Source organism: Excalfactoria chinensis, chromosome 2 (genome assembly GCF_039878825.1).
Source record: "Excalfactoria chinensis isolate bCotChi1 chromosome 2, bCotChi1.hap2, whole genome shotgun sequence".
NCBI lineage: Eukaryota > Metazoa > Chordata > Aves > Galliformes > Phasianidae > Excalfactoria > Excalfactoria chinensis.
Genome location: NC_092826.1, coordinates 78,287,895 through 78,315,238, shown reverse-complemented (window position 1 = coordinate 78,315,238; position 27,344 = coordinate 78,287,895). Strand labels below are relative to the sequence as shown.

Sequence of the window (27,344 nt, the reverse complement as noted above, 5' to 3'; positions counted from 1 at the left end):
TAACTCACCAACAGTTGAGGGTGCTCAGAAATCCACCAGAGCAAACAATAAAGGTTAAGTTAGCAGAAATCCTTCAAAACTGGGAATTTTCTTGCAGCTCTCATGACCTGTATTAGAAGTTCCCACTGGCAGCAGAACACGCAAGTAAGGCAAGCTCCATCAGGTTTCTCTCCCATCCCTGCAACTCTCTAATCTGCAGACTTCACCTGTTTCTTTGTATGAATATGTAACAGTGCAATATGATGGAAAGTACATCAATAACAGCAGAGTGGTACATTCCTGCACCACAGTAAATGAGAACAAGCCCCAGAGCAGTAGCTGCAAACACATAAACAAAGAAAGAAAGCCTGCTTAATTTCACAAGGACTCCAGTATCTCCAGCAAGATACCCTCATCTCTACTGCCAATCCTTAAATGAGGTCCAGGAAGGGATGGATCCTGGCTCCACCCCTTCTGATCACTCAGGTACTGTCACAGAGTTATCTACATCAAACTATGTCCGTGACAGGGGGGCAGCAGGCCCGTGGCCCCCCTGACCCCAAAAATAGGAAGGGAAAAGGGAAAGCGGTAGGGAGATGGGAGCTGGGCTCAAGGAAGCAAACAGAGCAGCAGCAAAGATCTAAGGAGGAAAACTTATTTTACTAACTATGACATCAGAATGCAAGAAAACACCATATAATACAATCTAATTAAAACTGAGACTAATAAATCAAGGAAAATAAGAGAGAGAGAGGTTTCTGAAGACCAAGAAGCCTACTTTGAAGTTGAAGGTGCACAGCTTGGAAGCACATCCACACCTACTGCCAGCTTCAGGTGAGGAAAAGAGCAGGCAAGAAAAACCCTTGCATATGGTACTGGTTCTATTAACACATAGCTGAGAAATCTGGACTGCTCTTTTTAGTGGGTTTACGTAAAGATAGAAGAGTAAAGGATGTATGTGTGTAAACACATGTCTGTACCTATATTATTTTTTTCCTATAATTTCCCATTTAGTATCTAAGACACCGGAGATGAGACTGCTGTTCTTAACTTTTAGCTAAGAACACATGACTTCACTGGGCTAGGTCCAATTTCTGCAAAGAAATAACTTTGGGATAAAACTGGAGACAAGTTGAAAAGAAAGACAGTAACTGGGACACAGTCCAGAGATACAAATAATCTGGATATGCAGATGTCCCGGAGAGATGGATGGGCTGAAGCACTACAATGGCTTCAACTTCCAAAGATGATGTCTCCACCCTCAGCATCAGATTCATGTTTTATATGTGGAGTTCAGAGGCTGATCACACTGTCTCCTCTGAGCCAAACCACCCCTTGGATCCATGCTGCAGATTTCAGGAGCTGGAATAAGTTATCCATTGGAGAATAAATCAGTTACTGGCAGGACAAATTTGGCAGCAGCTTAATCTTCCAATCAGTTGCTCCACCAGCATTCTTCTATCCTGGGGAAAAGGATGCATCCTCCTAGGTCCAGTGCTTCCAGTGCTTCCCAGGGTAAGTCTGTAGCTAGACACAATCTGGAGGGGAAAGATGGAATATTTTCTGTTAAAAATGATAAATTCAGTCTTATTTTTGTGTGAGAACAGGAAGACAAGAAAAAAGCTGAACTCAGTTAACAGCAGAATGTGTATAAGTGCATAAAAGACACAGCGTTGATCTTATTTCTCTACAGACTTCATTGACAACCCTCAAGCAGTAAATAAGAAGTCACCTGCAGGAAGGAATCTACATCTGTCCCAACCTCACACACCAGGATCACATCTTCTCACCCACACGGCAACACTCCCCGCTCCAGGAGCTGTGCCATACCCTCACAGGTCCATGCTTCTTCTTTATGGAGCCTTTCTTTCCTGACAGACCAAAATCCTACCAGATGAGCAGAGCTGCCATGGATCTTTCTTACTCAGATCTGTTCTACCTGCATTGCTGCAAGTGAGGGTGAGTCCCCCAAGAGCATTCAAGTGTCATGGCCCACCTACTAAGAAGAGTCACAGAATGATTTAGGTATGAAAATACCTCTAAGATCATGAAGTTCAACCATAAACCCATCACCACCATCTCCACTAACTGTGTCCCTTGGTGCCATGCCTTAATAACAAGCTATAGAGGGGTGAGGTGTACTTCTACTGTGTGCTTTGGTTGAAGGGAAGGCAAACACCTTCACGTGTAATAGCATAGGTGGGATGGTGCTGTGTGAGTGAGGAGAGGGTGGTGGTCTCTGCATGCAGAAAGAGAAGAAGAGGCACGAGGGCTGACTTAAGAGGGGAAAGAGAAAATGGGAAAGAGAAAATGGAAAAGGAGAAAAAGTGCCGACCAGATGCCTTCCTGACTACATCTGCTGCTGCTCATCACTGTCCCTGTTCACACTCCCCGGCCCTGGGGCTGCTCCCAAGGGGGCTCCGTGGGTCGGGTCTCTGCATCTCCTACGGGAAGTTTATACATGTTGTCTGTCCAGCAGCAGCCGAACTGCCGGAGGAAGGTGCACATCAGGACGAAGCCTCCCGACTGTTGTCCGAGAGCTCACTGGGGGTGCCCAGAGGTGAGGGGGCAGTGAGCTCCCGCAGGTGGGGCCGGGCCGGGGCCCCTATTTCCAGGGGTTCAGCGCCACCCAGCGGAGCCGGCGGGCCGAGGCAAGGGGGGGGGGTCCTGTCTGCAGGGAGGGGGTCCACCCTGCCCTGGGACACTGCGGCTGAGAGGGACGCATCCGTTTTCGGAGGGCAGAAGGCAGCGGGGAGCATCGTTTTGACACCTCGCTCCTTTGATACATAGTTTTATGTATATATGTATGTATATGCATATATGTACTTATATGTATGTATGTAAACGTGCATGTATGGGTAAATACATATATACATATGCATATACACATGTATACATACGTGTATATATATGTATACATATATATATATATTTGCTGTTGCTCTTTGTTATCGTCGTTTTCCACTGCTGTGGAAGAAGAGGTGGATCTGCAAAGTCGCAGTACATGTGAGAAACCAAGCAGTAATCTTAGCAGGGAAAATTACATAATAATAACCGGGAGGGGGAGGGGATAGGGGGGAGAAAGGGGAGGGAGAAGTAAATCATTTGGGGGGTTTAAGGCCTGGACTCCGTGTTTCCCGAAGGTCGATGTTGTGGTTCTGACTTCGGTTATGGAGCTGCTCTGCTCTCAAGCACTCTCCCCCCTCCCGGCGTGGTGTGCGGGGATCGTGCTTGGAAGGGAGGAAGCGGATACCGAAAGCGACGGCTGATGGGCTGTCCAAACCCTTCGAAGACACTGCCTTTGGGGCTCCGAGGCGGCTCATCCGTAAACACTCCCGGGTGAAGGAGGCACAGAGAGAAGGGGCGATGGGAGGGACCCGGAGGCACCGCCGCCCCCGTTCCCCTTTGATCCGAGGGGCTGCGGCGATGTGCCGCGGTGTGTATGGGGAAGGGGTGGCGGGCAGCCCCGCTGCCGAGGTGCGAGCTCGGCTTATTACTTTTTTTCCAACCTCGGTTCGTAAACCGCGCGTTGAGGCGGCGCTCGGTAATGCGGCCCTACCTTTGAGCGGCTCGTTCTGTTTTATGGGCTTCACTTAAAAATTAATGAAAACCTCGCGCGGAAGGGGAGGGGGGCATCAGTGGGGGAACTGGGGCGGAGGAAGGGCGGGGATGGGGGGGGGGGGGAAGGAATGAGAGGAGAAACCTGCTCCTGATTACCGCCTTCCCGGCTGCGGACAGAGCCCTGCTCCGCGCCCCGACGGAGCCGCCTCCGACTCGGGACGGGCTCTCCCGCAGCCCCGTGCCTTCTTTGGGGTAACTTTAGCCTCCGGGTCCGGAGGGGCTGTGCAGCGCTCTCGCAACCCCAGGAGCGGGTGCCGAGCTCTGTACCTGCGCTCACCCTGTAACTTTCCGCTCGTTTCACCCCGCGCCCGTCCCGTTTTATTTACAGACGCAGAGGATGCTCGTAGACAAAAGAGCTTTTTTTTTTCCCTCTCTCTCTCTCTTTCTCTCTCTTTTTTCTTCTTTCCTACGTCAAAGATGTTTTATATTTTTGGAAGGGCCGCGTTTCCTTTAAAAGAGGTGACCTATATCCTGACCTCTGCGGGGGGCTTATTTTGATGCTCCGGGAAGTGCAGAACCGGGAGGACACAACATCTTTAACACTTGCATCTGGTATAGGAAAAGCAAAGTCCCCCCCGCACGAACACTTGGTGAAAGCACTTGAGGGGTTGAGGGGGGCACAAAACCCTAGACTGACGTTATTACGGTCCGGTCAGCGCTATCGGCGGAGCTCCGGCGCTCCGCTGCCCGCAACTCTCACTGTTAACCCCGAGGGCTGTTGCCCGGGGGCCGTCGGGTGTTCCTCGGCCACCGCTCCGCACCAAGAAGGGATGCGCTGATGGGGGCGGTGGAGACAGAACCGGTCCCTTGGGGAGGATGTCTTCGTACTGCCGGGGCATCGGGTGGCACTTTTTATGTCACCAGCTGAAAAACACTGCCCCAGGGGCGGTGGGTGCTGCCCTTGTGCCTGGCTCCGAGCCCTACCGCTGTTAACTCTCTTCAGGCTCTGAACAAAGCTGCCCCGGGCCGGAGAGCTGTGCAGCAGGGAAGAGAGAGAATGGTGCCATCCCGCTAATCCACAACTTCTGCCTTCACGACAACTTCTGAGCTTCCCCCATCTCTAAGCCAAGCACTGCTAAAACCTATCTCAAGCTACCCCCATGGGCAGGCAGCCCAACCTGTGTGGCCATCCCCCGGGTGGCAGCCTTTGGGGACCCAGCCGTGGGAAGCGTCACTCCCAAGGAGTCAGGAGGTCCAGGAGCAGCACAGGGACAACGTACTGTTGCTCCGAGCCCCTTTCCCATCCAGGCTTCTGTTCCACCCTCCCCCCTTGGTGGGCGATGGGCTGCGGGCTCTGGGCCCCCCGGGTGGGGAAATGCCCCTGTACCGGAGGGCCCACGGGCAGCCACTGTGCGGGATAGAACTGCAGCACCCCGACACGGACAGCGGGAGGGAAATCCGCCTGTGTTTAAGGTTAAGCATTTGTACAGCGCTGAGAGGAGATGGGGGTGGGGGATTTGTTGGAGTTTCGAGTTTGGATTTAATTGAAAAAACGCCTCCGAACCTGATGTTAAAAAAGGGGAAGGGGAGGAGAAAAAAGTATATATTTTTTAATGAAAAATAAAAGCGAAGGCTCCCAGATAGCCGTAGAAGTTTATCTTTCTTATTTCTCTCTCATTTTCTCAACGAGTTTGGTCTCTCCGTTGTTTCATTCAGCCCCGAAGCAGAGAGAACCGTGGTATGAACGCAAAACTGAAACCGCAATAATGAAGAGATTTCCTAGAATAAAAACGATGATTACAGAACAACGTCTGAGTAACCAAATCTGCCAAAAAGTTTAATTTCCGTACGCTCCGGCAAAACAAAGCCGTCGTTCTCCAAAGGCGGGATCAGCCCAGAGATGGATACACCAAGCAAAATAAACACCTCCAGCACCAAACAGCGAAAGCTCAACCACGGGGCTCCAAAGCCCCTCCGAAGCCCCGTGTCCCCTCTGCTCTGCACCCAAGAGAAAACGAGGGCACGTCCCTTCGCTGTGACATCTGCCCCAGAAGTATCGCCCCGCTCCGATCCGACGAGGCGGCCCAAACGGTGGCAGCTGAGGCCCTTTTAGGCTACGTCTCCCCCCGGGGGTGGCACTAGAGGGGACAGCCGGGACCGGGGGACAGGAGAGGGGAGGGTGAGAACGCACCGAAGCACGGGTTGTCTCAAAGCACTGCGGATCGCTCCTTGCAGAGGGTTCGTGGGCTGCGAGTCGGCCTCCCCACCCCTCCAGGAAAAAAATGTATCTGTTCTGTTCGTTCGTTCGTTTTTAATTGGAGATGGGAAAAGTTTAAACCGATGCTTCGGGAAAGGTGCGCACGATCTACCGACAGATCCGTCTTTTTTATCGCTATTTTCTATGAACAATGTGCGCTAAACATCGCGGACCCGTCGCGTTCCCTTATCTGACACTCAGGTACCGCCGAGCCATTTTCGGACACATTCCCATGTACGGAGCAGCGGTGATCTGGAGGAAGCTGTCGACGCCTGTTCAGTTAATTTAGGTTTTCTTTGTCTAATTACTGCGGAGCTTAGGGAAAAGGAGCCGGGCTCAGGGCAGTAAACTGACACTTGGGCTCTGTGTGTGGTATTCAGGCAGAGTTTGATGGAAAAAGCCTGCTTCCACTCAGCTGCAGGTCACTGTCTGGGACCGGCCCCCCCGCCCCTACCCACCAGCGAGCTCTCAGCACGGGGCTGCGCTCAGACGGACGGACACACGGACACCCGCACACACAGCAGTGCGTCCTTCCCACCCCAGCATCCCCGCCTGCTTTGCCCCTCCCGTCCTCGGTTTGTTGCTCCTCCGTTAGACGAGAGCAGACCTGTACCCCCCCGGCACCTATCCTCGCTGCCCCCTCGGCGACCCGTTCCCTCCGGCAAATGCCGTTTGCCATCACGGCACTCCCTGCTGCACCGCTGTGCCTCCGGGGAGAGGATCCACGGAGCAGCGCCCCGACCCCCTGTTTTTCCCCGTTTAACCCTAGCCGAAGGGCGGGGGGGGCTTTCCCTTCGCACAGCGTTCTCGGTGGCCCCGCAGCCCGGGGGCGGCGGTCACGGGTCGGGGCAGCAGCAGTGGCAGCTTCATCTCGTGTCCCGATGGGGAGAGGACGCAGGGCAGCCCTGAGGAGGGCGGTAGTCTCTCTCTCCTCGCCACCCCCCCTCTCCCCTCCATCCCCGCTGTTCTCCCGACCGGCTGCTGGGGGGTATGAGGGGAAAGTAGGAAAAAAAAAGAACGAGAGATTGAAGAAAGAGATAGGCGGCCGCACTGCCTTTGACTGCCGAGGGTCTTGCGGCAGAAACAGCCTCCATATGAAAGACCGAGAGTGCGGAAGAGGCTGGGGGTGGGAGGGTGTGGGGGGGTCCGCGCTTCCTCCCAGCGCCGGACCCGGCAGCCGCCGGTCCCCAGGTGGGGGGCAGCGGAGGAAGCGGAGCGACGCTGAGCTGAGGGCGGGGGCCGGGCCGGGACCGGGCGGGGGCCGCCCCATCGCAGCTCCCGGCTCCGGCGGAAAGCGGACGGGACGGCGGGGAGGGAGAGATGCGCCGGGCTCTGCCGCCGCCACCCCGCCGAGCCGAGGAGGTGCCCGCAGGACAGCGGCCCCCCCGCTCTCCCCCCTCCCCGGTACCCACCCCGCGCCGCCCCCCCCCTTCCCTCCCCGCCTCACCCCAGCCGGCCCCAGTCCCCTCCCTCCGCCAGATGACCACCGAGAGCGGCCGGCAGCGGCTGGAGCCCCCCATCCCTCTCCGCTCCCGCAGCCCGGCGCCCGGAGCTCTCCAGATGAGCCGGCCGCCCTCCTCCACCCTGGAGACCTCCACCTCCTCTTCCTCCACCTCCACCTCCTCCTCCTCTTCGGCGGCGGCGGCGACCTCCAAGAGCAAGAAGGCCAGCTCGGGGCTGCGGCGGCCCGAGAAGCCCCCCTACTCCTACATCGCACTCATCGTCATGGCCATCCAGAGCTCGCCCTCCAAGCGGCTGACCCTCAGCGAGATTTACCAGTTCCTCCAGGCCCGCTTCCCCTTCTTCCGCGGCTCCTACCAGGGCTGGAAGAACTCGGTGCGCCACAACCTCTCGCTCAACGAGTGCTTCATCAAACTGCCCAAGGGGCTGGGCCGCCCGGGTAAGGGACACTACTGGACCATCGACCCGGCGTCCGAGTTCATGTTCGAGGAGGGCTCCTTCCGACGGCGGCCCCGCGGCTTCAGGAGGAAGTGCCAGGCGCTGAAGCCCATGTACCGCATGATGAACGGGCTGGGCTTCGGCGCCTCCATTCTGCCGCAGGGCTTCGATTTCCAGGCGCCCGCCGCCTCGCTCGCCTGCCACTCCAACGGCTACAACCTCGACGTGATGCCCAACGCCGTGGCCGGAGGCTACGAGGGGCTGGGCGGCGGCCACCACGTCCCGCACATGTCGCCCAACCCCGGCTCGACCTACATGGCCAGCTGCCCGGTGACTGCCAACGGGGACTATGGCCCCGACAGCAGCAGCAGCCCCGTGCCCTCCTCGCCGGCCATGGCAAGCGCCATCGAGTGCCATTCGCCCTACGCCAGCCCTTCGGCCCACTGGACAGCCTCGGGGGCCTCGCCCTACATCAAGCAGCAAGGCCTGCCCGCAGCCAACGCCGCCCCCTCGGCCATCCACCCCAGCGTGCCCTCCTACTCCCTGGAGCAGGGCTACCTGCACCAGAGCCCCCGCGACGACCTCTCAGGTAGGGAGGGGGACGGGGGCGATCCTCACCACAGCTTCGGGGCTCCTTCGGCCTCGATGGGACGAGGAGAAAAGAGAGAGGAGTGGGGGCTGCGTTGTTTGGGGTCGGGGAGGGAGGCGGGATGGGGGGGTCAGGCAGTGTGGCTGAGGGCGTCGCTCCATCTTGTCCTGCTGGGGCTGCTCCGTAGAAGCAGAGCTCTGCTATCACGGCTCCATCCCGGGCCCTTTACCATCCCGGCCCGCACTTCCCCCCCCCCCCCATCCCCCCGAAATACACCGCTCTCCGCGCAGTAATCGAAAACTGCGTTAAATATTCTCCGTAAAGAGCATGTGGGGAGGGGGAAGAAAAAGAAACCAACACAAACCGAACCCCACGAACCCGTTAATATGGAGAAACACAACGAGATGAAAGTAGATCCAAAAGATCTACTGCTACCGGAGGGAAAAAGGGGTTCTGAGTTCCACATCCCCACCCTTCGCCCCCCCCCCCAACCTCCCCCAACCCGAGGCCGCTTTTTTGAGGACAATGTCTCCTAAGAAAAAATCCCAGCTCAAAAATGGGTAAAAGATGTTGGGCTCTTACGGGGAAATTTTCCAAATAGCCCTTTTAAACGCGGGTCCCGGAGGTTAAGCAAACAAAGACAGTCTGGGCTGGACCACACCGAAGAGGATTTTAGCCTGACTTAACCCCTAGGAGAGCGGGGTCTTGTTCAATTTTATGGGAATTTCAACAAGTAACAAATACAGGCGACCCCCGGCCCCTTTCCCCTCCCGCCCCCCCCCTGCCAATCACCTCCCGGCCCCTCCGAGCACCCGGCCCGCTGAGGGAGCCGCTGCGCTTTTGGCTCCGATAATAAGAAATGCAAAACAAGAAACTAAAATGAACGAAATACCCCATCGTTCTGGAGAGGTTCTCTCGGAGAAGCGGCCGCGGGGAGGGTCGTTGCCTGGCTATGCCACTCCGAAGGGCCGCTCCGTGCCCGCGGGGCTGTGCCGCTGAGACGGGAAAGCGATTTGGGGCGGTTCGCTACGTCCCCGCAAGTGGGAAAGCCCGGCGGGGCCTCGGGGCGTCCCCGTCTCTCCGCCGTCTCACCTCTCCTCTTTGGTGCCGCCGCTGTTGTTGTTTGGATTGCTTTTATTTGTTTGTTTGGCTTTGTTTGCCTCGCTTGTTTCACTTCTCGGGGGGCCACGCGTGGAGCGGGGCTACGTCTCAGCGGCCCGAAAGCAGCTCCTGGAAACGCAAAGCAGAAGGGAAAGGGAAGCTTACTGGGTGCCCCTTTGCCTCCCAGCATTTCCCGAGGCCGGGGCCGTTGCAGCCTGACCCGCTGCTGCTCAGGGACGGATGTAGACACACAGAGCGACGGACGCCTTTTTAGTGCCGCCGACTCAATGTCACCGCTTTCCAGAGCTTCTCTGTGGAGTCGAGATTTGAGCCCTGGGCTTTGTGAGAAAAGGTTCCCGTTCCTTAATGAGATTTAAAAATAAAAAAATCTCTCTTTTTTTTCCTCTTTTTTCTTTTTTTTCTTCTCGCACATGTGGTCGCACTCATTCGTGCTCAATCCACGCAGAAGCTTTATCAAAGTGAAAAGAGACGGGGAAAAGGAACCCGAGCTCTTTCACCTCTAGCGACGGCCAGCGATCATCCTTCTCCTCCTGTCCCCGTTGCGAGTGATCGTCGCCTTTCCCTTCCTTATAATTAAACGCAAAGCAAATTCGGTGACGATGGTTGCCGAGCGCTCAATGTCCCCCGGCTTTATGACAGAGATCGGTCGGGCTTAAAGCCTTACAGTTGCCTCAGACCCAAGAATAAGAGGGGAAAAAATTGGAACCAGGAGGCTCGGTTCTGCTGTAGGATTCTGAGCCGGGGCCGGGGGGGCGGCACGGATTTTTTTCGCACGCCATTAAATCCCGCTAAATGATTGAATCAGGATTGTAATAAAGTGGCCCGGTTTATGGCGAGCATACCAGCAGGGTTATTAGAAAGCCGAGGAAATCCAGCGAAATAATCACTTTTATAAAGTGAGCTCTGCGGGGTGAAGGAGGGGACAGTGTTGGAGGAGCTCCGTGCCGGGGTCTGAGGCAGAAACGGCGACAGGGGCTGTGATGCTGGGAAACCGTAGATATCCCTGGATATTTTCCTCTTGTCTTTTTTCTTTTTCTTTTTAAAGTATTTTTGTCCCCTCCCTTCTCTCTCTTTGTATTTATTTTATCTTATTTTATTTTACTTTGTGCGTGTATGTGACCCTTCGGTCAAGTTTGACGTGACCCCTCCAGCCGAGTTAGACACTCACACTCCTAAGCGATCCCCCTCTGGCTCCATCCCGCAAAGCCGTTCTTCACTCACCGCCGCGTCCCCTCCGGACTTCTGGGCCCGGCCCGGCGCGGGGATGTCCCTCGGGGCCCTCGGGGATGCCTCGGGCTGTGGGAAACGAGAGCGGGGCCATATAGGTCTCTCGTTTCTCGGTGCCGCTGGTGTGCTTGGCTCTGCTGTGGTGACAGAGCGTGGGGCATTCCGTGTCAGGAATACACATGCGGGCACGGGTGTGCACGCACACGGAAATAAATGCTCCCTCAGCACACCAACGGATCGAGGTCGCAGTTCAACCTGAGGCCTTTCAGGTCAAAAGGAAAATGCCCCAGTAGTTGGAAGTTTCATCCCTGCATTGTGCCCGGAGTCCCACGTCGGTCGCACCCCGCTCTCCGGGCAGGTGCTCGGCCCCACGCGTGTCCGTCCCGACCCGCGTGTAACGGAGTGCCGGGTGGGGTCCCCGGTGCCGCCCCGCGAGTCTCCTCTGGGTGAAGTCCTCCTTCTGAGCCCCCCTCGTTGTTTCCTTCTCTTGCAGTTGGACTGCCCCGCTACCAGCATCACCCCTCCCCGGTGTGCGACAGGAAAGATTTTGTCCTCAACTTCAACGGCATTTCCTCCTTCCACCCCTCGGCCAGCGGCTCCTACTACCACCACCACCACCACCAGGACATCAAGCCCTGCGTCATGTGAGCGTCCCGCAGAGACACTCGGGGGACAGAGCCGGCCCCACGCGGATCGATGTAATGTGCACTCTGATAGCATTGTTAGTACACGAGTCACTTAGCGAAGCACCCACTCGAGCGGTGTTCTCGGGCCCCCGCTCCTCGCAGGGCGCTCGCAGCTCTCTCAGAACGAACCCCGCGTGGGGCGTGGGACCCCCGTGCCGGGACCGATAGCGAAAGCCGCCGCGATCCCCTCCGGACCGAGAGCCGCGGTCCCATATAACTCCGTAACCCGGAATGGGAGCGACGCATCCATGCGCCCAGCACCTGCCGGGACGGTCCTCTACTGCGGGAGCGTTCCTCTTTGCCTTCCTCCTCCCGATCCCACCTAGGACACTCGTGACGGACTCCAGCACCGACCGATCGATATTATTAAAGCAGTATTGTTTAGCCCTTTCCCGTAGAGACTCCCTCTCCCCCCCAGTATTGCAGCAAAACAACGTTTTGTTTTGTTTTTTACAAAAGTTCTTTTCTACCACAGTATTTTTTAAAGAAATATTTTAAAGAAATCCCGTGTATACTCACACACTATTGCTTTAAGAGGAGAATATATTTGCACTTATGTATACTTTTTACAGTTTGCCAAAATATTTTGATGTACAAATTGTTTTGTTTTGTTTTGTTTTTCCAATAAAATGTATATAAACGACTGCGGGCACTCATTTCCCCTTGGCCCCTTGAGAGAAACGTCTTCTCCCTTCAAATCATTCTCTGTTGATGGAGCTGCAGCCCCGAGTCATAGAATGATAGAATCGCTCAGGTTGGAAAACGTCTTAAAGATCATCGAGTCCAACCGCAACCTAATCGTACTACCCTAACTAACAACCCTCCGCTAAATCATGGCCCTGAGCAACATATCCCGCAGGAGGAGAGCGAAGGGTGACTGGGAGACAGTGGGGGCAGCGGGCTTAAAAGCAGAGGAGTCCATCCCGAGGGCCACAGCCTTCGCGGGGTGCCCTGCCAGCTGCTTGGAGCTGCTCCCGGTTGTCCCCGCGTCCCCGTCGGAACCTCTGTGCATTCCATAGGGGCACTGAAAGTACGTCGGGTGTGGGGAGGTGGGGTGGCAAGAGGGGTCCTTAGTAAAAAAAGTGGCTGAGAGGTTGGGAGAATTGAGGAAGGAGTGGAAACGGAACTGGGGAGGAAGAAAAAAAATAAAGGCAGAAAAAAGAAAGAAGAGAGAGAGAAATGAAAAAGAAAAACAAACAAAAAACTCCAAAAAATGCTCCCGAAGCACCCCAAAGCCAAACAACTCCCGTCCCCAACCACCGCAGGGGGAGCTGAACTAGATGACCTTTAAAGGTCCCTCCCGACTCGAACAATTCCATGATTGCACGGTTCCGTCCCGCCGTGCCCTGCCAGGCCCGCAGCCGGGCTCAGGGGGTCGCTCGCCCTCTCCATCCCCGAGGCTGTGCGGTACCCCCTGCTCGGTCCCTCCCGGAGCTCAGCCCTCCGCCGGCCCCGGCTCCACCGGGACAGAGGCGGCCCCGCTCCCCGCGGCACCCCGGTACGGAGCCCCGTGGGTTCCAAGGAGAGAGAGTTTGAGCAAGATGCTCCGTATATACGTATATTCACTTTCAGCATAGACACACACACATGTAACATTTTGTATATGTAATGATACGCATGTAATGATACGTGTGTAATGATATACGCTCACACACATCTATAATCCCTCATCTTTTAAAATACATATTTACGCTCAACCATGCTCTTTTCTTCCTCGAGCTTCTCAGGGCCTGTGATAAATTATAAAGTCAGCTTCAGAGTTTGCTCCGACCACAGTGCTGTGTTTACATTCTTTCCGAGGCAAGCCTGCATGGTCGTAATTTATATCCTAAACACTCGAACGTAACTTGTTTATACAGGAATGACAGGACCTCAACGGGGAAAAAACTGCCTCTGCGAACGGCGGCCGAGCGCGGGGTGTCACTGCCCTCCAGCGGCACCTCGACGGCATCGGCCAACGCGCACCCGTTCAACCAGGACACCATCGTCATTCTTATCATTATCATTAAATATTATTTCATTATTATTATTATTATTTTCCGCTTCCTAATGCAGGTACATCCCAGGGAACGCGGCTGATGCTCGCACTGCCTGTTCTGATGAAGGAGAAGGGTCTGCTCGGTCATCCTCCTGCTCTGCTCTCTGCTCTCTGCTCTCTGCTCTCTGCTCTCTGCTCTCTGCTCTCTGCTCTCTGCTCTCTGCTCTCTGCTCTCTGCACCAGGACTGAGCACTCTGCACTCAGCAGGCTGAGTGAGATTCCCTTTCCGCAGCTCCCAAACAAAGGGCATCTCAAAACACCGCTGTGACTCTTTCAGCCATAAAATGAACCCAACTTTATTGGAATTTAAGGGGGACCAACAAACGACAGGGGCAAAAAAAAAAAAAAAAAAACCACAAACCAAAACAAAACAAAATCCAAAGGCCAGATATTTAAGTTAATTTGAACTGATTTTGTTTTGATATTTGATTTTATTACAGCGCTCGCTAGCCTAGAAACCCGGGTTTTGTTTAGTCTAAAGAGCTCCCATAGTTGCAGAGCCACAGGGGCCAAGGCCAAGAGCTGTGCCACGGACAGGACGAGGTATTTGTGTTTGAGCCATACCCTTATGATTCCCTTTTTTTTTTGCATTTTGCTGTGTTTGTTAAGAATCACCATGCATGCAGAAGTACTTCATATCTTGAAAAAGAGGAAGCTTCAGTTGGAAATCCAGAGCCCTGAGCCTTCTCATGGTGGTATCACAGATGCTGTACTCATCCCTGAGATTCCTGGAGGTACTAAGATCTCTGATGAGATCACAAGTCCAGCGACCCAGTTGTGTAGATTTAGTGTGAGCACTGCAAGAGAGCCCAGGAGGGCATATCTACATCTGAGTGTGTGTCTGCTCATCACAGTGTGAGGAAACCAGTAGGTGCAATGCTATAGTGAGCAACAGCTGGCGAAATGCATGCGAACTCCATCTCTTCACATCTGTCTTAGTCATCCTTCTGTCCTGAGACCACAGACAATCCTCATCCTCTTCATCACTTGTTATCTTCTCATTCTCTGCCTGCTGACATGTCCCCAACTGCTTTGTTCTGTGTGTGTGCATTGCAAAACACCTCAAAGCAAGCTTTTCTTTCTTCAGCCCCAGGAGCACCAACTCCAGTGACAGTCTGACAGCATTGTCACCACAGACATACAGCCTACAGCTCAAAGCTGCATTGTTTTTTTTCCAGTGAGCTCAGTGGGTTTGATGGTTGAGCAACGCATATCCTCAGACCTTGCCTGGCTCCTGACCTCAGAACATCCTTGCTTGCAGAAAGCTAAATCACAACCAGTTACTCATCATGACTGAGGGAGCAGCTCACGTTTGGTGAGGCACTGCAGCAAATGGATGGAGCGCAGACTAACCCAAACATTTCCATTATTAGAACACACCAGCCAGGGTTCCACAGAACGGGAATGAAACCACGCCGGAGAGCCTCAAACAGATTGCATGTGATCTCCTATCATCTTATAGATGTATTTTCTCCATTCTCTGGTTTCATCGCGGTCCCGCTGCCCCAGCGGAGGGATTTTGCTGGTGAGGGTGTTTATGTTACTCAGAGCAAACCACTCAGCCACTCCAAAGCTGGGAGCGTTTGCACAATCAATTTAACATTGACAAAATTAGCCAAACGCAGAGATATCGTATGGGGGATGTTGAGTTTCTCGCTGACATTTGACCAAAGTGTTTTTTAAAGCAGTCAGTTTATTAATCCCATTAAATCCCTTTGCCTATTATTCTATTAAGACCATCACGAGATTAATATCTCACTGCGCTTTGTCCCAGCTGGCAAAGGAGTACGAGCCAACGCAATATGTGCAGTTCAGGGTGAGAGCTTTAGCTGACTTTGGAGGCAGAGAAAAGAAAAAAAAAACCCTTTTTATTTTTAACTCAATATGTGTGATTTTACAGAACTAGAAAGATTTGCTGCTAACATGTGCACGAGGCAACATTTAAATGAGGCTGTCTGACAAAGCGCTGGGTACGTCGGTTGGCCCATGAGAAAGCCAAGACTGCTTTCAATTATAATTTTAATATACCTGAACATTTGAGCAGCCCCATTAAATTCAGTGGGACTGAGCAGCTGCTTAGGGTTAGAAGTGCTCTGCTGAACAACGATGATGGGGCCTGAATCAAACACTGCTGGTCCCTCCTGCACGCTGAGGCTGAGCGCTGCACAAGAGCTATACCTGGTTCATATATAGAACGAAAATTAATTCAAAACACACTCTGGCTCTGAATAGAGATGTATTTTACAAAACCTGCTGGCATTAATTTTCCTGAAATACTGCCTTAGCTAATAAGAACACCCGGGCTTTATTTATATATTGAGCCATTTGATAGATACAAATGAAGAAAGAGGTAAATAGAAGCCAACGTACTTTTGAATAAAAGCCCAGAGGTTCTCTCAGGGTTCAATGATCTTTGTGTCTAGATTATAAAGAATTCAGAGCAGCTCCGGCTGACTTGCCAACTACTGAATAGAGCTCCAAAACATCTGTAATATTAAACAACCCCAAGCCTCCTTTTTATGCTTGTTTTCATCCAGCGGTGATTTATAGAAAGCCATTGGCTTCTCCATTGGTCATTCCCAAAGAGAAGCATGCCGGGAGGTGGAGGAGGTTCTGAAAGTTGTTGGGACGCCACTACCAAGCTGCAGCTGGAATTAGAGGTATTTTGACAGTGGATTTAGATTTATTTAGGAGATTAGGGAGAAATGTTAACTGCATTACATGGGTTATTTTAACCGTTGCAAAATGAATGTGCAGCGCTGTGCAAGGAACCATTGGGCTCTGCAGTAATTTGGTGTTTTCAGGGTAAATGTAAAAGTGAGCTGCTTTGGAGGAGCAGACAAAGGACAGATTTCTTGGAGTAGATCTCTGCTGCTAACATCTCCTTGCAGCAGAGCTGGGGCGCACTAATTCTTACTGTCCAAATGTAGGTAGCATTAGTTTAAATTAGAAGTTTGATTTAGCTGAGCTACCGAAATCCTTTATGTACACAATCTTATCTCATTCTCAGCAATCTCCTTTGGATCGGTTTATACCCGTCCCAATTAACACACACCAAACACATTTTACTTTATGAGAACTCTCTCCATTATTATTTTTGCAATCAGCTCAAACGAGTTTAACATTACTCTCTGAGCCTGAGTCTCGGGCATGGCAGCTCTCTGATATGATGAAAGGTGTGATTTAGTTTAAGCCGCATAGCTGGTGTTTATGGGCACTCCATCACTGTAATCCCTTGTTTATACACGTACAGCTGCAAACTATGCCAATACAACCAAATTTAAAGTGGAATCAACTCCCCAAGGCTTAGTGAAATTGAACAGTGTGCTATCTGTGACTGGGCAATCCTTGCATGAAAGGGCTGCAGCTTGTCCCTGTGAGGAAGATGAATGTTAGAAATTGGATCTAAAGCATGATCCTATTGGGAACTCCTGGATAGTTTTATGCGTGGAATCAGGGCTTTGAACTCAGCCCCTGAACCTCTACTTCATTTTTAATTTTTTATTTTTTTTTAATTATTCTTTTTAATTTTTCTTCTTAAACTGGAGATTTCTTCCTCAGAGATTTGCTGGCCATTGGTGGCTTGCAGAGCCTTTGCTGATGGCTCAGAGTCAGTTCACGGGTCACAGGACAGTGTTTCTCATCATTTGTGCTGGAGTGGATAAGAACCAGTAGAAGGGGGAAGATGCTCTGAAGAAGGGAGTCATCAGTATGATTCACCTTTTTAAATGAGGGACAAAATGCTTTTGCTATTAGAACTGCTGAAGAATAGGAATGTTTTCAGCCTTAGCCATGTCTTCTCTGGGACATAGTGCTGGTAAGGCTGGATGGATGCCCGGCCATTAGCTGCATTTTTCATTGGGGAGGAGAGGGAGCAGCAGAAGAGCACTGGACAAAGTGCTCTTTGATCTCAGGAGATTTAACAGCACAGTTGTAGCAGAAAGGGTCTGCAGTGTGAATGATGTTAGGCCAGAGTAACAACTGATGTAGATACACAAGAATATGTAACTTGTGCCGATGTCCCAAGAAGCTCCACTGCATATCTGTGAAAGTCCATGCAATGTTCCTTAAAATAGGCATCATGTTCCGCACTTCACATCAGAAAACAAACCCTGCTTCACACTGAGAAGTCCCCCCTTCTGCAGCACACCCCTTTTCCCTTCTGAGGTGGAACATAGTTGCGTGGCAGTGACTCTCAGATACTGGTCTTGATCTGGGAACTGGGGTACTTGAACATTTTACTACACTGATTTTTCTTAGAGTGAGGAGGTGAGGAGAACTGAACCAAAAGAAAGGCAATAGCTCCAGATAAATGACCTCCAGTAAACAAACAGAGGCTTGCCCAGGACAGCAGAAGAGCAGGGGGTCAGGGAATCTGGCTCCACTTCCCACTGAAAGTGTCCAAAGTAGACTGATGGAGCAGAACCAGGGCCTGGAACTCAGCCATGTTACTCAGCAGGCTCCAAGGCTTTGTCAGAAGAGCAGTAGGGGCCGTTTGAGGAAACTTTCCTGAGAAACAGGTATATCTGAAGCAGCTCAGGCATACTTGAGCTCCTGGCTGTAGACAGTATGGACATATGTACAGAGCTGATAGTTTTTCAAGTTATCTTTGCTTTCTAAAAGCATTATTTCTTCTACAGAAATCAAGCAACAGCCTGGATTTCAGAAGGCTTTCTCCCTGGATATCTCCAGTCACAGGCTCCTCAATAGATAACAAATACCTAGCCCCATCTTCAAACATTTGCTGGTGAAGCTCAATCTTCCACTGAGCAGAAGTAAGGCTACAGCCCTCTACTCATGCTTGACAAGAGTCCGAGGAGGACAAAAGTGCAGATAAGATGAGTCAGTGATGCAATCGTGGTTCAGGTAACAGTGGTGAATGTCCAGGAAGGCAATGACAGCAGTAATATCCTCATCTAGACAACAGAACCCAAACACGCCTTAGCCTCACACCTCTGATATCTTCAACCTTCTTTTGCTGATTCCCTCCCATCTTTCCATGTCTGCTGATTGCTCCAAAAGATTTCTCTCTCTGACAAGTGAATTTTCTTCCAGCTTCAGGATATAAGCTCCTGTACTGCTTCAGCCAATGGCCTTTGTTGACAAAACCATGAGGGCAAGGAGAAGCCATGAATGATCCATATATCACTGTTTCTGTTCCAATAGAATCAAAGCAGATACATGCATCTCTGCAAACACTTGCCATTTTCTCCACATATTCCCTCATATTTTCCCCTTAATATTACAAATTACTCACATCTCAGCCCTACTATATGAGTAGTGTTTAAAGACATTCCTTAGTAAAAGTCATTCACATGTGCTTGTTTACCAGATCTGAAGGGAAATAGGAATCCTGAAAATTCCTCTTTTACTGCAGCATGTTGATACTTTCCTCTGTAGTTGTCACTGCAAAAAGGAAATACAGAGGTCTTTTCAACTCAGTTCCTGGAGAAAAAGGACCAAAATACATACATGTATATATATGAAGGCAGAACACACTAACTTGGCAGCTCAGGCCCAGAGGGGTCACTGGGAAGAGTAATAGAAGTGCAAACAAGGTACACAGCCTAGCAAAAATGAGCCAGAATTGTATTTGTAGATTACCTTCTTGGTTTCTTTCTTGGATTCATCTTTTGGCAACAGAGGAAAATGTAATCAAAAGGCAGTGTTCTCACTGAGTGGACAACCACTGGCAGTAAGTGGCTGACTTTTTTTCTGTCCCAGAAGGGCCCTGTCTTCTTCTCCAGAGACCTCTGTCCCTTATCTGGTGGTTGGCTGCCTCCCCAGCATGTCTCTATGAGCCATGTAGAAGGGCATTAGACCTCCAAGCAGTTTCCACCTGCCTATGGTCAGTTCTGGATATGAATACCCCCAGGGTCCCACGGGCAGGAACCACATTTCAAGGGGGGAAAAACAGAAAACAGATGCTCATATGAAACAGACCATCCCATCCCGGGGCATCTCAGGACATATTTATTAGTCAGAGGCACAGACCACAGCAAATCATGGCTTTTGTTCTGTATGGAAAACTTTTGATGGTTGGCTACTAATGTCTAACCATAAGGAAAATCTATAGTCCAGAGAAAATTTAGGTATGCCAGAACGGTCCGTGTGCTGGCAAACACAACATTCAGCTTGCTCATTTCCTGCATGCTGTTTGAAACAGCCAGAATTCTTTCTAACTATTTAAATCTTTGAAGAAAAAAAAAAAAAAAAAGAGAGAGAAATAAAAAGAGAAGAAACATTTAGCTAATGAAATTCCCAAGCTCAGCACTTCAGGAGGGACCTGTGCTCAGGGAGAGCAGAACCCCCCAAACTGAGAAAGCTCCATTTACAGCACATGTTCAATATAGCCTGCTCTGTGAAGACTGTAAGGAATTCCTCTCTTACCAGTGTGGCCAGCATTAACAAAGTCAATTCCTTCCTCCAGAAAGAATATCCAATGCAGATCTTTCACCCCTTTACAGATACAGGAAGAGGTCTAGAAAAACACCACCTGCATGTACTTTCATGTTCTCTCAGGAGAATTTGTGTCACTAAGAAGAGGTAGCAAGCTCCTCATCACCCTTTTCTCAAAGTCCACATCTTCCAGGTTCCTGTACTGGAGGGGAAGAGAGACAGGAAAGTGTTAGACTTATGGAGTGAAGTAAATAGTTTAATTCACTCCTTCCTGATCAGAGGAGTGGAATGTCATGTGTGTGATCTACACCCTGAATATCAGCCACTGTTTTAAGATCAGTTGCTGCACCCAGTTTTCCAAGGCATTCATTTCCCAGGATTCCCACTTAGCAGTCTAAACTCTGCTTGGATTTCTTTTCCAAGCCTATAGGTGTGCACAGGTAAGATATTCTCTTAACCTGTACAGCCCATTTCACCAGCAATGGATGCTTCAAAAGATGTAAGAAATTTTGCTGCAGGCAAAGTATGAGGCAACCTGCATTCACAGCAGCAACTCTAACAGTGAAGATTGAGCTCAGCTTTGAACTTAGCTCGTGGTCTCTGTGGCATCCTATGTCAAGGGGCACAAGGGGGGTGCTTAGGCAGTACAAAACAGACTGGTAATGCCAAGATAAAGAAGAACAGAATCTCCCCTTTTACTTCAACTTTTATTTGTTTCTAAGTGGGTTTACTGCACTTGCTCCCATCTCCTTCCTTCAAACTTAAACAGGATCTTGACAGATTCTTCTAATGAAAGGATGGTGGATGATGGAGTTCAAATAATTATTTTGCTTTTTCAATACAGAAATTAGGTTGGAAATGTCTACATGCAATTGGAAGCTTGGTGCCCAGAGTGGATGGAATGCACTTCAAGCACATGAATAAACATCTTAGACACACTGCTGCAAACAGGGAACAGCTTCATAATTTTGGTTGATTACTTGGGGAGAGTTGGCATAATGGCAAGAAAAACCTAATACAGAGTTTAGAGAAGTTTATAGTCTGATCTGATTTGATACTGTATTGTAAATACAATAATATTATATCATCAACTATCTTATTTTTAATATCACCTCATCCAGTGCACTGGGAAGATAGTATACTTACAGAAAACAGTATTTTCTTACTAAATACACCTTTTAATAATAAGAGCTAACTAAAGAGGGCAGATCTATGTTGGATATAAGGAAGAAGTTATCTATAGTAAGGGCGGTGAGGCATAGTAACAGTTGCCCAGAAAGGTGGTGGATGCTCCATCCCTGGAGATAAGCTAAGATCAGGCTAGATGGTACTCTGAGCAACCTAATCTTGCTGTAGGTGTCCCTGTTCATTGCAGGGCAGTTGGACTAGTTGGCTTTTAAGGGTCCCTTCCAATGATTCAATAATTCTAATGGTATTCTAAAGAACCTGACAAGAAGAGATGAGTATAAGGAAGAAAAATAACAAATATGGAGACATAATAGAAAATTACACAAAATGCACCTCAACTTATGCTGTGGCTGCACAGAGCAAAACAAAAGAAGCAATCCGGAGAAAAAATGCAGGACATCATAGAATCATAAAGTTTGAAAAAGATCTCTAAGCTCATCAAGTTCAGCTGTCAACCCACCTCCAGCATGTCCACTAACCCATGTCCCTCAGTGACACAGCTACATGTTTCTTAAACATCTCCAGGGATGTGACTCCACATGAAACAGGGATAGCTGTGAGATGTCTCTAGAAATGGTGAACAGTGCCTGGCGGAGTAGGAAGCAACCAGTTCTCCAGATACTGCCTCCATTGGCAACCAAACTGGTCTGTCACCAATGCTATTCAGACCTGAGTTGACACACAGCAGTGCCTAAAGTCCTTTCCAGCAGAAAGGCAGTGAACCTTTCTCCTAGCCCAAGAGCAGGATTGCTAAGATGACGTAGAACTTGCACAGAGTTTGAGAGGAAGGAATGAAGTTTAAGTCATATTCTTGTGGCAGGCCCTCTTTTGTTATTTTAACCCAGTTATCAGAGCACCATGTTCCTGTTGATTCTAAAGTGCTGCTTTGTTTTGAAAAGGCCAAACGTCGTCGCTAGATGCATTGTCTGGTTACACAACTCCCAGGCGGGGGACGTCCATAGAGATCCAAAACAGGGCAACCAGGAGAAATGAACCATGGGGAGATACTCACACCTTTCAGACTGCATCCCAGCCTGAGAGGATGTAGAGCACTGGGATTACCTGTTGCCAGGGCAGAAGCACCCATGGAGATGCTCTGGAGGCAGGCAGAGGGTAGTGGGGCATGGACACCTCAACATATTATATATTCTCTCAAAAGCATTTTTAGCTGCCACCTGAAAGCAAATTCTGCTCACACATCATGGGCAACATTTGCAGATTCCTGCAAAGATGAGCTTTTGTTGTTCTAGCAGCCTTGATTTTTCTGTTTCCCTTGTACCTGTGGTCTGCCTACAGAGATAAAATCACCAGGAAAGAATATAGGCTTGTTCCCTCAGAAAAGCCTTATTTTAGTCTTATCAGTGAAGTAAGTACATCCTGTGCACAGAGACTAAAAAGAAAAATAAAAATCAAAGCTCTCTGGGAGCTCACCATTGGGCTGGGCTGCCTGAGCATTATAAAATGGTTTAAGTAAATAAATGATATTGCATTATCCAAAAACTCCTCTCTTGGAAAGCTTTGAGTCCTAACTTTTCATGCAGTAAAGGTAGCAGCAACTTCTTCCTGGTCCTTTAAAATGTAGTCTATTACAGTGCCATAAAAAATGCAGGGAAAAGATACTCCAGAATTATTCCAAATAAGGTAAATCTGAAGTATAATTTATTACAGTCATAAATCCCCATGTAAATGTCAGCAGCCAGTAGATCCTGGACTTCAGTAATGGAAGTTCTCCTAGTAGGAAAGAGACTGTGTTTAGTTTGAGGCTGTAAAAATCCTCATCTGTGGCCTCTGGACAGCTAAAATGCAGAGATGGCCTCCCACATGTAGAAACGCTCAGATCTGTAAGATCCCTATCAGGATTTAGCACCACGGTAACAACCATCAACAGTGCAAGCCATGGCACTTACATCCAGGAAACCAAAGGCAAGTTTGCTACGGGAATTTTGAGCCACGTCATCAAGATAAACTAATTCTGGGCTGAGAAGCTAGCTGCCCTAACTGTGGAGGATTCTTGTCACCCCATCATTCACATGGCCTTTGGGTTGCAGAAGACCTGGAGGTAACCAGCCTCTGAGTTTGGAGGAGACTGTTGGCTTGCAGTTGGTTTTAAAGCCAGAAGGCATTTTCTGTCTTCAAGCCAATTCCTCATGAGTTTCCACTTTGCCAGGCCAACATTTTCCAGCCATGCTCCCTCCAGCCCAGGTGAGCCGAGTCCTTGCACCCAGAGCCACTTAAATACCTTTCTTATTAGCTCCGCTCTTCCGTTCCCTGTTGTGCCTAAGCCGCCTTCGTCTCTGCTGCAGTGCAATTCAGACGTGGGGTGGGAGGTGATTTATGATATAAAGCAATGCCAGAGCTGGTCCTCAGTGCTTGTACTGTGTTCAGTTTTAACACAAGCTGCCAAAAAACCTACCTTGACTGACTCACACACAAACATCTATGAAGGAAGGCCATGACATTATGGCATTAAGATCTGCTTAAGGTTTTGCTAAGCCAGAAACCTACAGACATTTCACAGTCAGGGATGCTGTTTATGTTTAAAAATAAGAATAGTTTGCTTACAGGATGACCACATTCTCAAGGTGAAAAACCATTGTTTACCCAGTAACTGCCAAATGCAGCTGGAATGAGGATCAAGGATGCTATTCTTACCCTCTCTTTCTCCTCTCTTTTGCTTCAGGCTTCTTCTCTGTCTTTCTAGTCCTCACTCTCAGCCATATCTGAAACCTTTCCCTCCATGCCTACCCCCTCTTCCCTCTCTCTGCAAGGTATTGTGAGGACATGTTAATCAGGGAACATCCTTCAGAAGGTTCTCCTCAGGTTTTGATAGGGCTTGGATGATGTTTGGCATTCAGTGAAAATGGTCTTGTCTGAACCAGCCCGTTACTCATGTCAGCAGCTTGCTCATCATGTCAGCTGGGCACCCAGTGCAGAAGAGTTGAGCCCCAGGACTTTCCTTTTGAAAAGCAAATACAAAGGTGCAACTTCAGGGAAGAATTGTTCGCTAAACTCTAGAGAGAAGATCAAGTCTTCAGAAACAGTTCTTACCACCCTGTTTCAGTATTGGCCTTCCTTATATGTTTAAAAGATGTACACTTAAGCATAATACCTTAAAAAAGAAAGATGCTTTGTCTTAGTGTCCATCCTTATTTTTCACTTTTTTAGCCCCATTCACCTCAGAAAGTGAGGGCAGACAGTTACGTTATTAACCTTTTTCTCCATTCTTATCCATTTCCCCTCTCTGCTCTCATCCAGTGTGGCTCTGCCTGTTCCAGCCTTTCTTTCAGTTTTTAAAAACACAGATGTAAGCAGATAATGAGGCCACAGGAGGAGAATCCTTCAGGATGTCTTGTTTGGTTTGGAAATATTTAAATGTCTGCTGCATTTCCTTTGAGCACAACGCAGGAGTCTGCAAAAGTGCACTGCTCCTTCTGCAACCCACACTCCTACCAGGGACAGGAGAGCGTGCGTGCATGTAAGCATGTGTGTGCATGGGATGTTTTCTAATCTTTTCAGCATGGCTCTTTTTCTTGGGATAATTTGAAACATTTCTCTAGGTCACATTTCCATGGAAGAAAAGATTTTAACTACAGTAATTCAGGTGAAACTTGTTCTTTATAAACAGTCCGCCAACTCCATGTGCTTGCAGCACAATTGTAGCTCTCTAAGTAACAAACTGTTTGAAGAGTGATTTTTTCTGGTTTGGATAGATTTAAACGTTAGTGGCCATTATGAATGACGGCTGGTTGTTTGAGATTAAGGGATCACAATCAAGAAGAAAGTTCTATTGTTTTGTTGTATACAAAGCGGTGAATGGCTGTTAGATGAACTATACAATGAATCTGAGAATCAAAGTCAATCAGTGTTATTTCAAGGGCGGTACCAAGCAGTTGCCCAAGGGACTGTAGCATGGAAAGAGAAATCTTTCTCATTTAGTTTTGTGAATTTGAAGCAGCGTGCCGCAACCATGCACTCTTGGACTGGTTGCTATTGACAGGGCTTGGGGGGAGCTGAGTGACAGCCCTGAATGGAAGGCAAAGACTAAGAAATGACACTTACTACAGACAAACATGCACAGAAAACAGTAGTTTATACCACAGGTTACTTAATTAAGAATCATATTTTAGGCCCCCACACTTGGCTTCTCATGAGATATGAGAAGTCAGCCATATAGGAGCCATGCTTTTTCTGGCTTAACCTGAAAATCGTTAAAATCTATAGAAAGTATTGAGCTGCATAAGAAAGTGTTTAAAGGAAGCAACAGCACTCATACTGGAAAGAGCTGTGTCCTTGCACAACATGCAAGATCACTTGCTGACTTCAGTACTCACATTTGAACACTTCAGTTCAAATTTAGAACAAACCAACCAATACAAAAAGCAACTGATAATATTTCGTAATAAATACAAGTCTGACCCAGGAAATACAACGAACATGAAGATACTGTAAGCATGACAGACAAATATAAGATTTTGAATTGATTTGTCTCGATTTTCAGATGCAAGATTACCTTGAAGATGTGTAAATTAAAACGTTAATGTACACTGGCATTGTCACTAGCGCACAGTGTCTACATACACATTTAAGCCTTATCTTAACTACAATACTTTAATGTGTGGTTGAAAATAGCTGTCTTTAACTGCCTATAGCTTTGTGTATCATTTTGATTATTGGATACTGATATACCCACAGGTTTTGTACCTGCCATAACATTTTATCAGCTTCTTTTTGTGGCTTACATAACAAAAGCTTCTCAAGACACAGGATGAAAATGTTTCAGAGGTTTTAATTTATAAGATGCAATAAATGTGAGGGAATATTATTAATACAGCTTACTGTATTAGTAGAAACTGTGGTGTAAAGAACATTTTTCCTCTATTTCAGATAATTATACCCAAAGTTGAGCAATGCAGTTACCCTGCTGTTAAAAATAGAGATAATAATGCAAGCTTAGAGCAGGATAGCATAAAATGCATGCTACAACCACAAACACATTCCAGAGTGTTGTTTCTGGTAAATTTGAGTCCTCAACTTGTCCTGTGGGTAAGATGCTTTCCAAAGTGTGGGATATAACCATCCACTAAGGATGGGCACTAGATAAGCGCAGTTAACATGCACACACACAGGCATACACGCATACACACACACACACACACACACACACACAAATGTTTATTAAATGGATGTCTTGGTGTCAACCCCGCACTGTATGTTGACATGGTCCACATCCTAGAAGCCACAGTCAAAACAAAACAACTTATGAATACTTGACCTGGAAACAGAGAGAAATTCTTTCACAGTTCACTGGTCTTCTGATGTTTAACTTTTACCAGTTTCACTGCTGGCTTCTCAGTGAATAGCTAATACAGAGACTTACAAGCACAGGAAGTGAGATACACAGTTATATTATATCTCCAATAGATCAATGACTTCTGGGGAGTGGGTCTAGGTGAAGTAGGGTGTGTTCTGAACAAACAGAGAAACAACTCATATAGCACATACTGCCCCCAGAAAGGAAAAAGAAAGAAAATCTTTGAAGTGACAGAGATTCTTACATTCAAATTACTTCTTTCCAAGCCTGTAATTTCTCAGCTAGCTCAAAACAGAAAATGAGTGATTACTGTTACAACTGGCATACACTCTGCACTTTGGCTGCATTTAAGATACACAACATTTTCCAGAGAATCATGTTGGATAATTTATCTTGTGTATTTTAAGCCTTTTTCACATGTCCTGAAAGACATAAGCAATAAAATACCTTAAGGAGTGTGGTGGCTGAAAAGGGGAGGCAGCATGGGCCCACTGTCAGGGCGCCCGGCTGCTTTTCCTGGCTATGCTGCCCATCTATCATGTAACTCCAAATGGGTTGCTTACACCACTACTCCCCAGCTTGGCTTCATAAAACTCAAAATCTCCTTGGCAAGAGTAATTTCCAGTGCCAATATCTTCACACACACACACAAAAATGAAGACTGCAGCTTGACACCTACATCCAGGTAGACAGGTAGAAGTTGCCCTGTGATTTAGGGAACGAAGCTGCCACAGGACCACTACATGGCACTGTATCTGTTTGTGTGTTTGTGCTGCCTAACATGCACAGCTTTGGAGAGAAGAGATGTTGCTTAGGGAATACTGCAGCAGGAACTACAGCAGTACCCCACGTGTCCAGGCTGTCTGTCTGCTGAAACTACTGCTGTTGCTCCTCCCTACCCAGGTTTATTTGTTACAGAAATCAGACCACAAGAAGGAAGGGTTGAGGATAAAGGTTGATCTTAACCTTCAGCCTTTGTACTGAATCTCGGTGATCACACACATACAGTATATTTATTGATCCATAATATATGGATATTTGCTTGACATTACTTGGAGGCATTCTCCCTGTGAGTTTTCTCCACTTAT

General features: G+C 48.9%; 1 protein-coding gene across 1 annotated transcript; it reads left to right on the top strand.

Annotated features, from left to right (window-relative positions):
• Positions 1 to 7,117: 7,117 nt before the first annotated feature.
• On the top strand, positions 7,118 to 11,962 carry FOXF2 (forkhead box F2). Its single transcript, XM_072329407.1, has 2 exons — positions 7,118 to 8,285; positions 11,128 to 11,962. The coding sequence occupies exons 1-2, from the start codon at positions 7,118 to 7,120 to the stop codon at positions 11,280 to 11,282; spliced, it is 1,323 nt and encodes a 440-aa protein (XP_072185508.1). The 3' UTR covers positions 11,283 to 11,962.
• Positions 11,963 to 27,344: the final 15,382 nt, after the last annotated feature.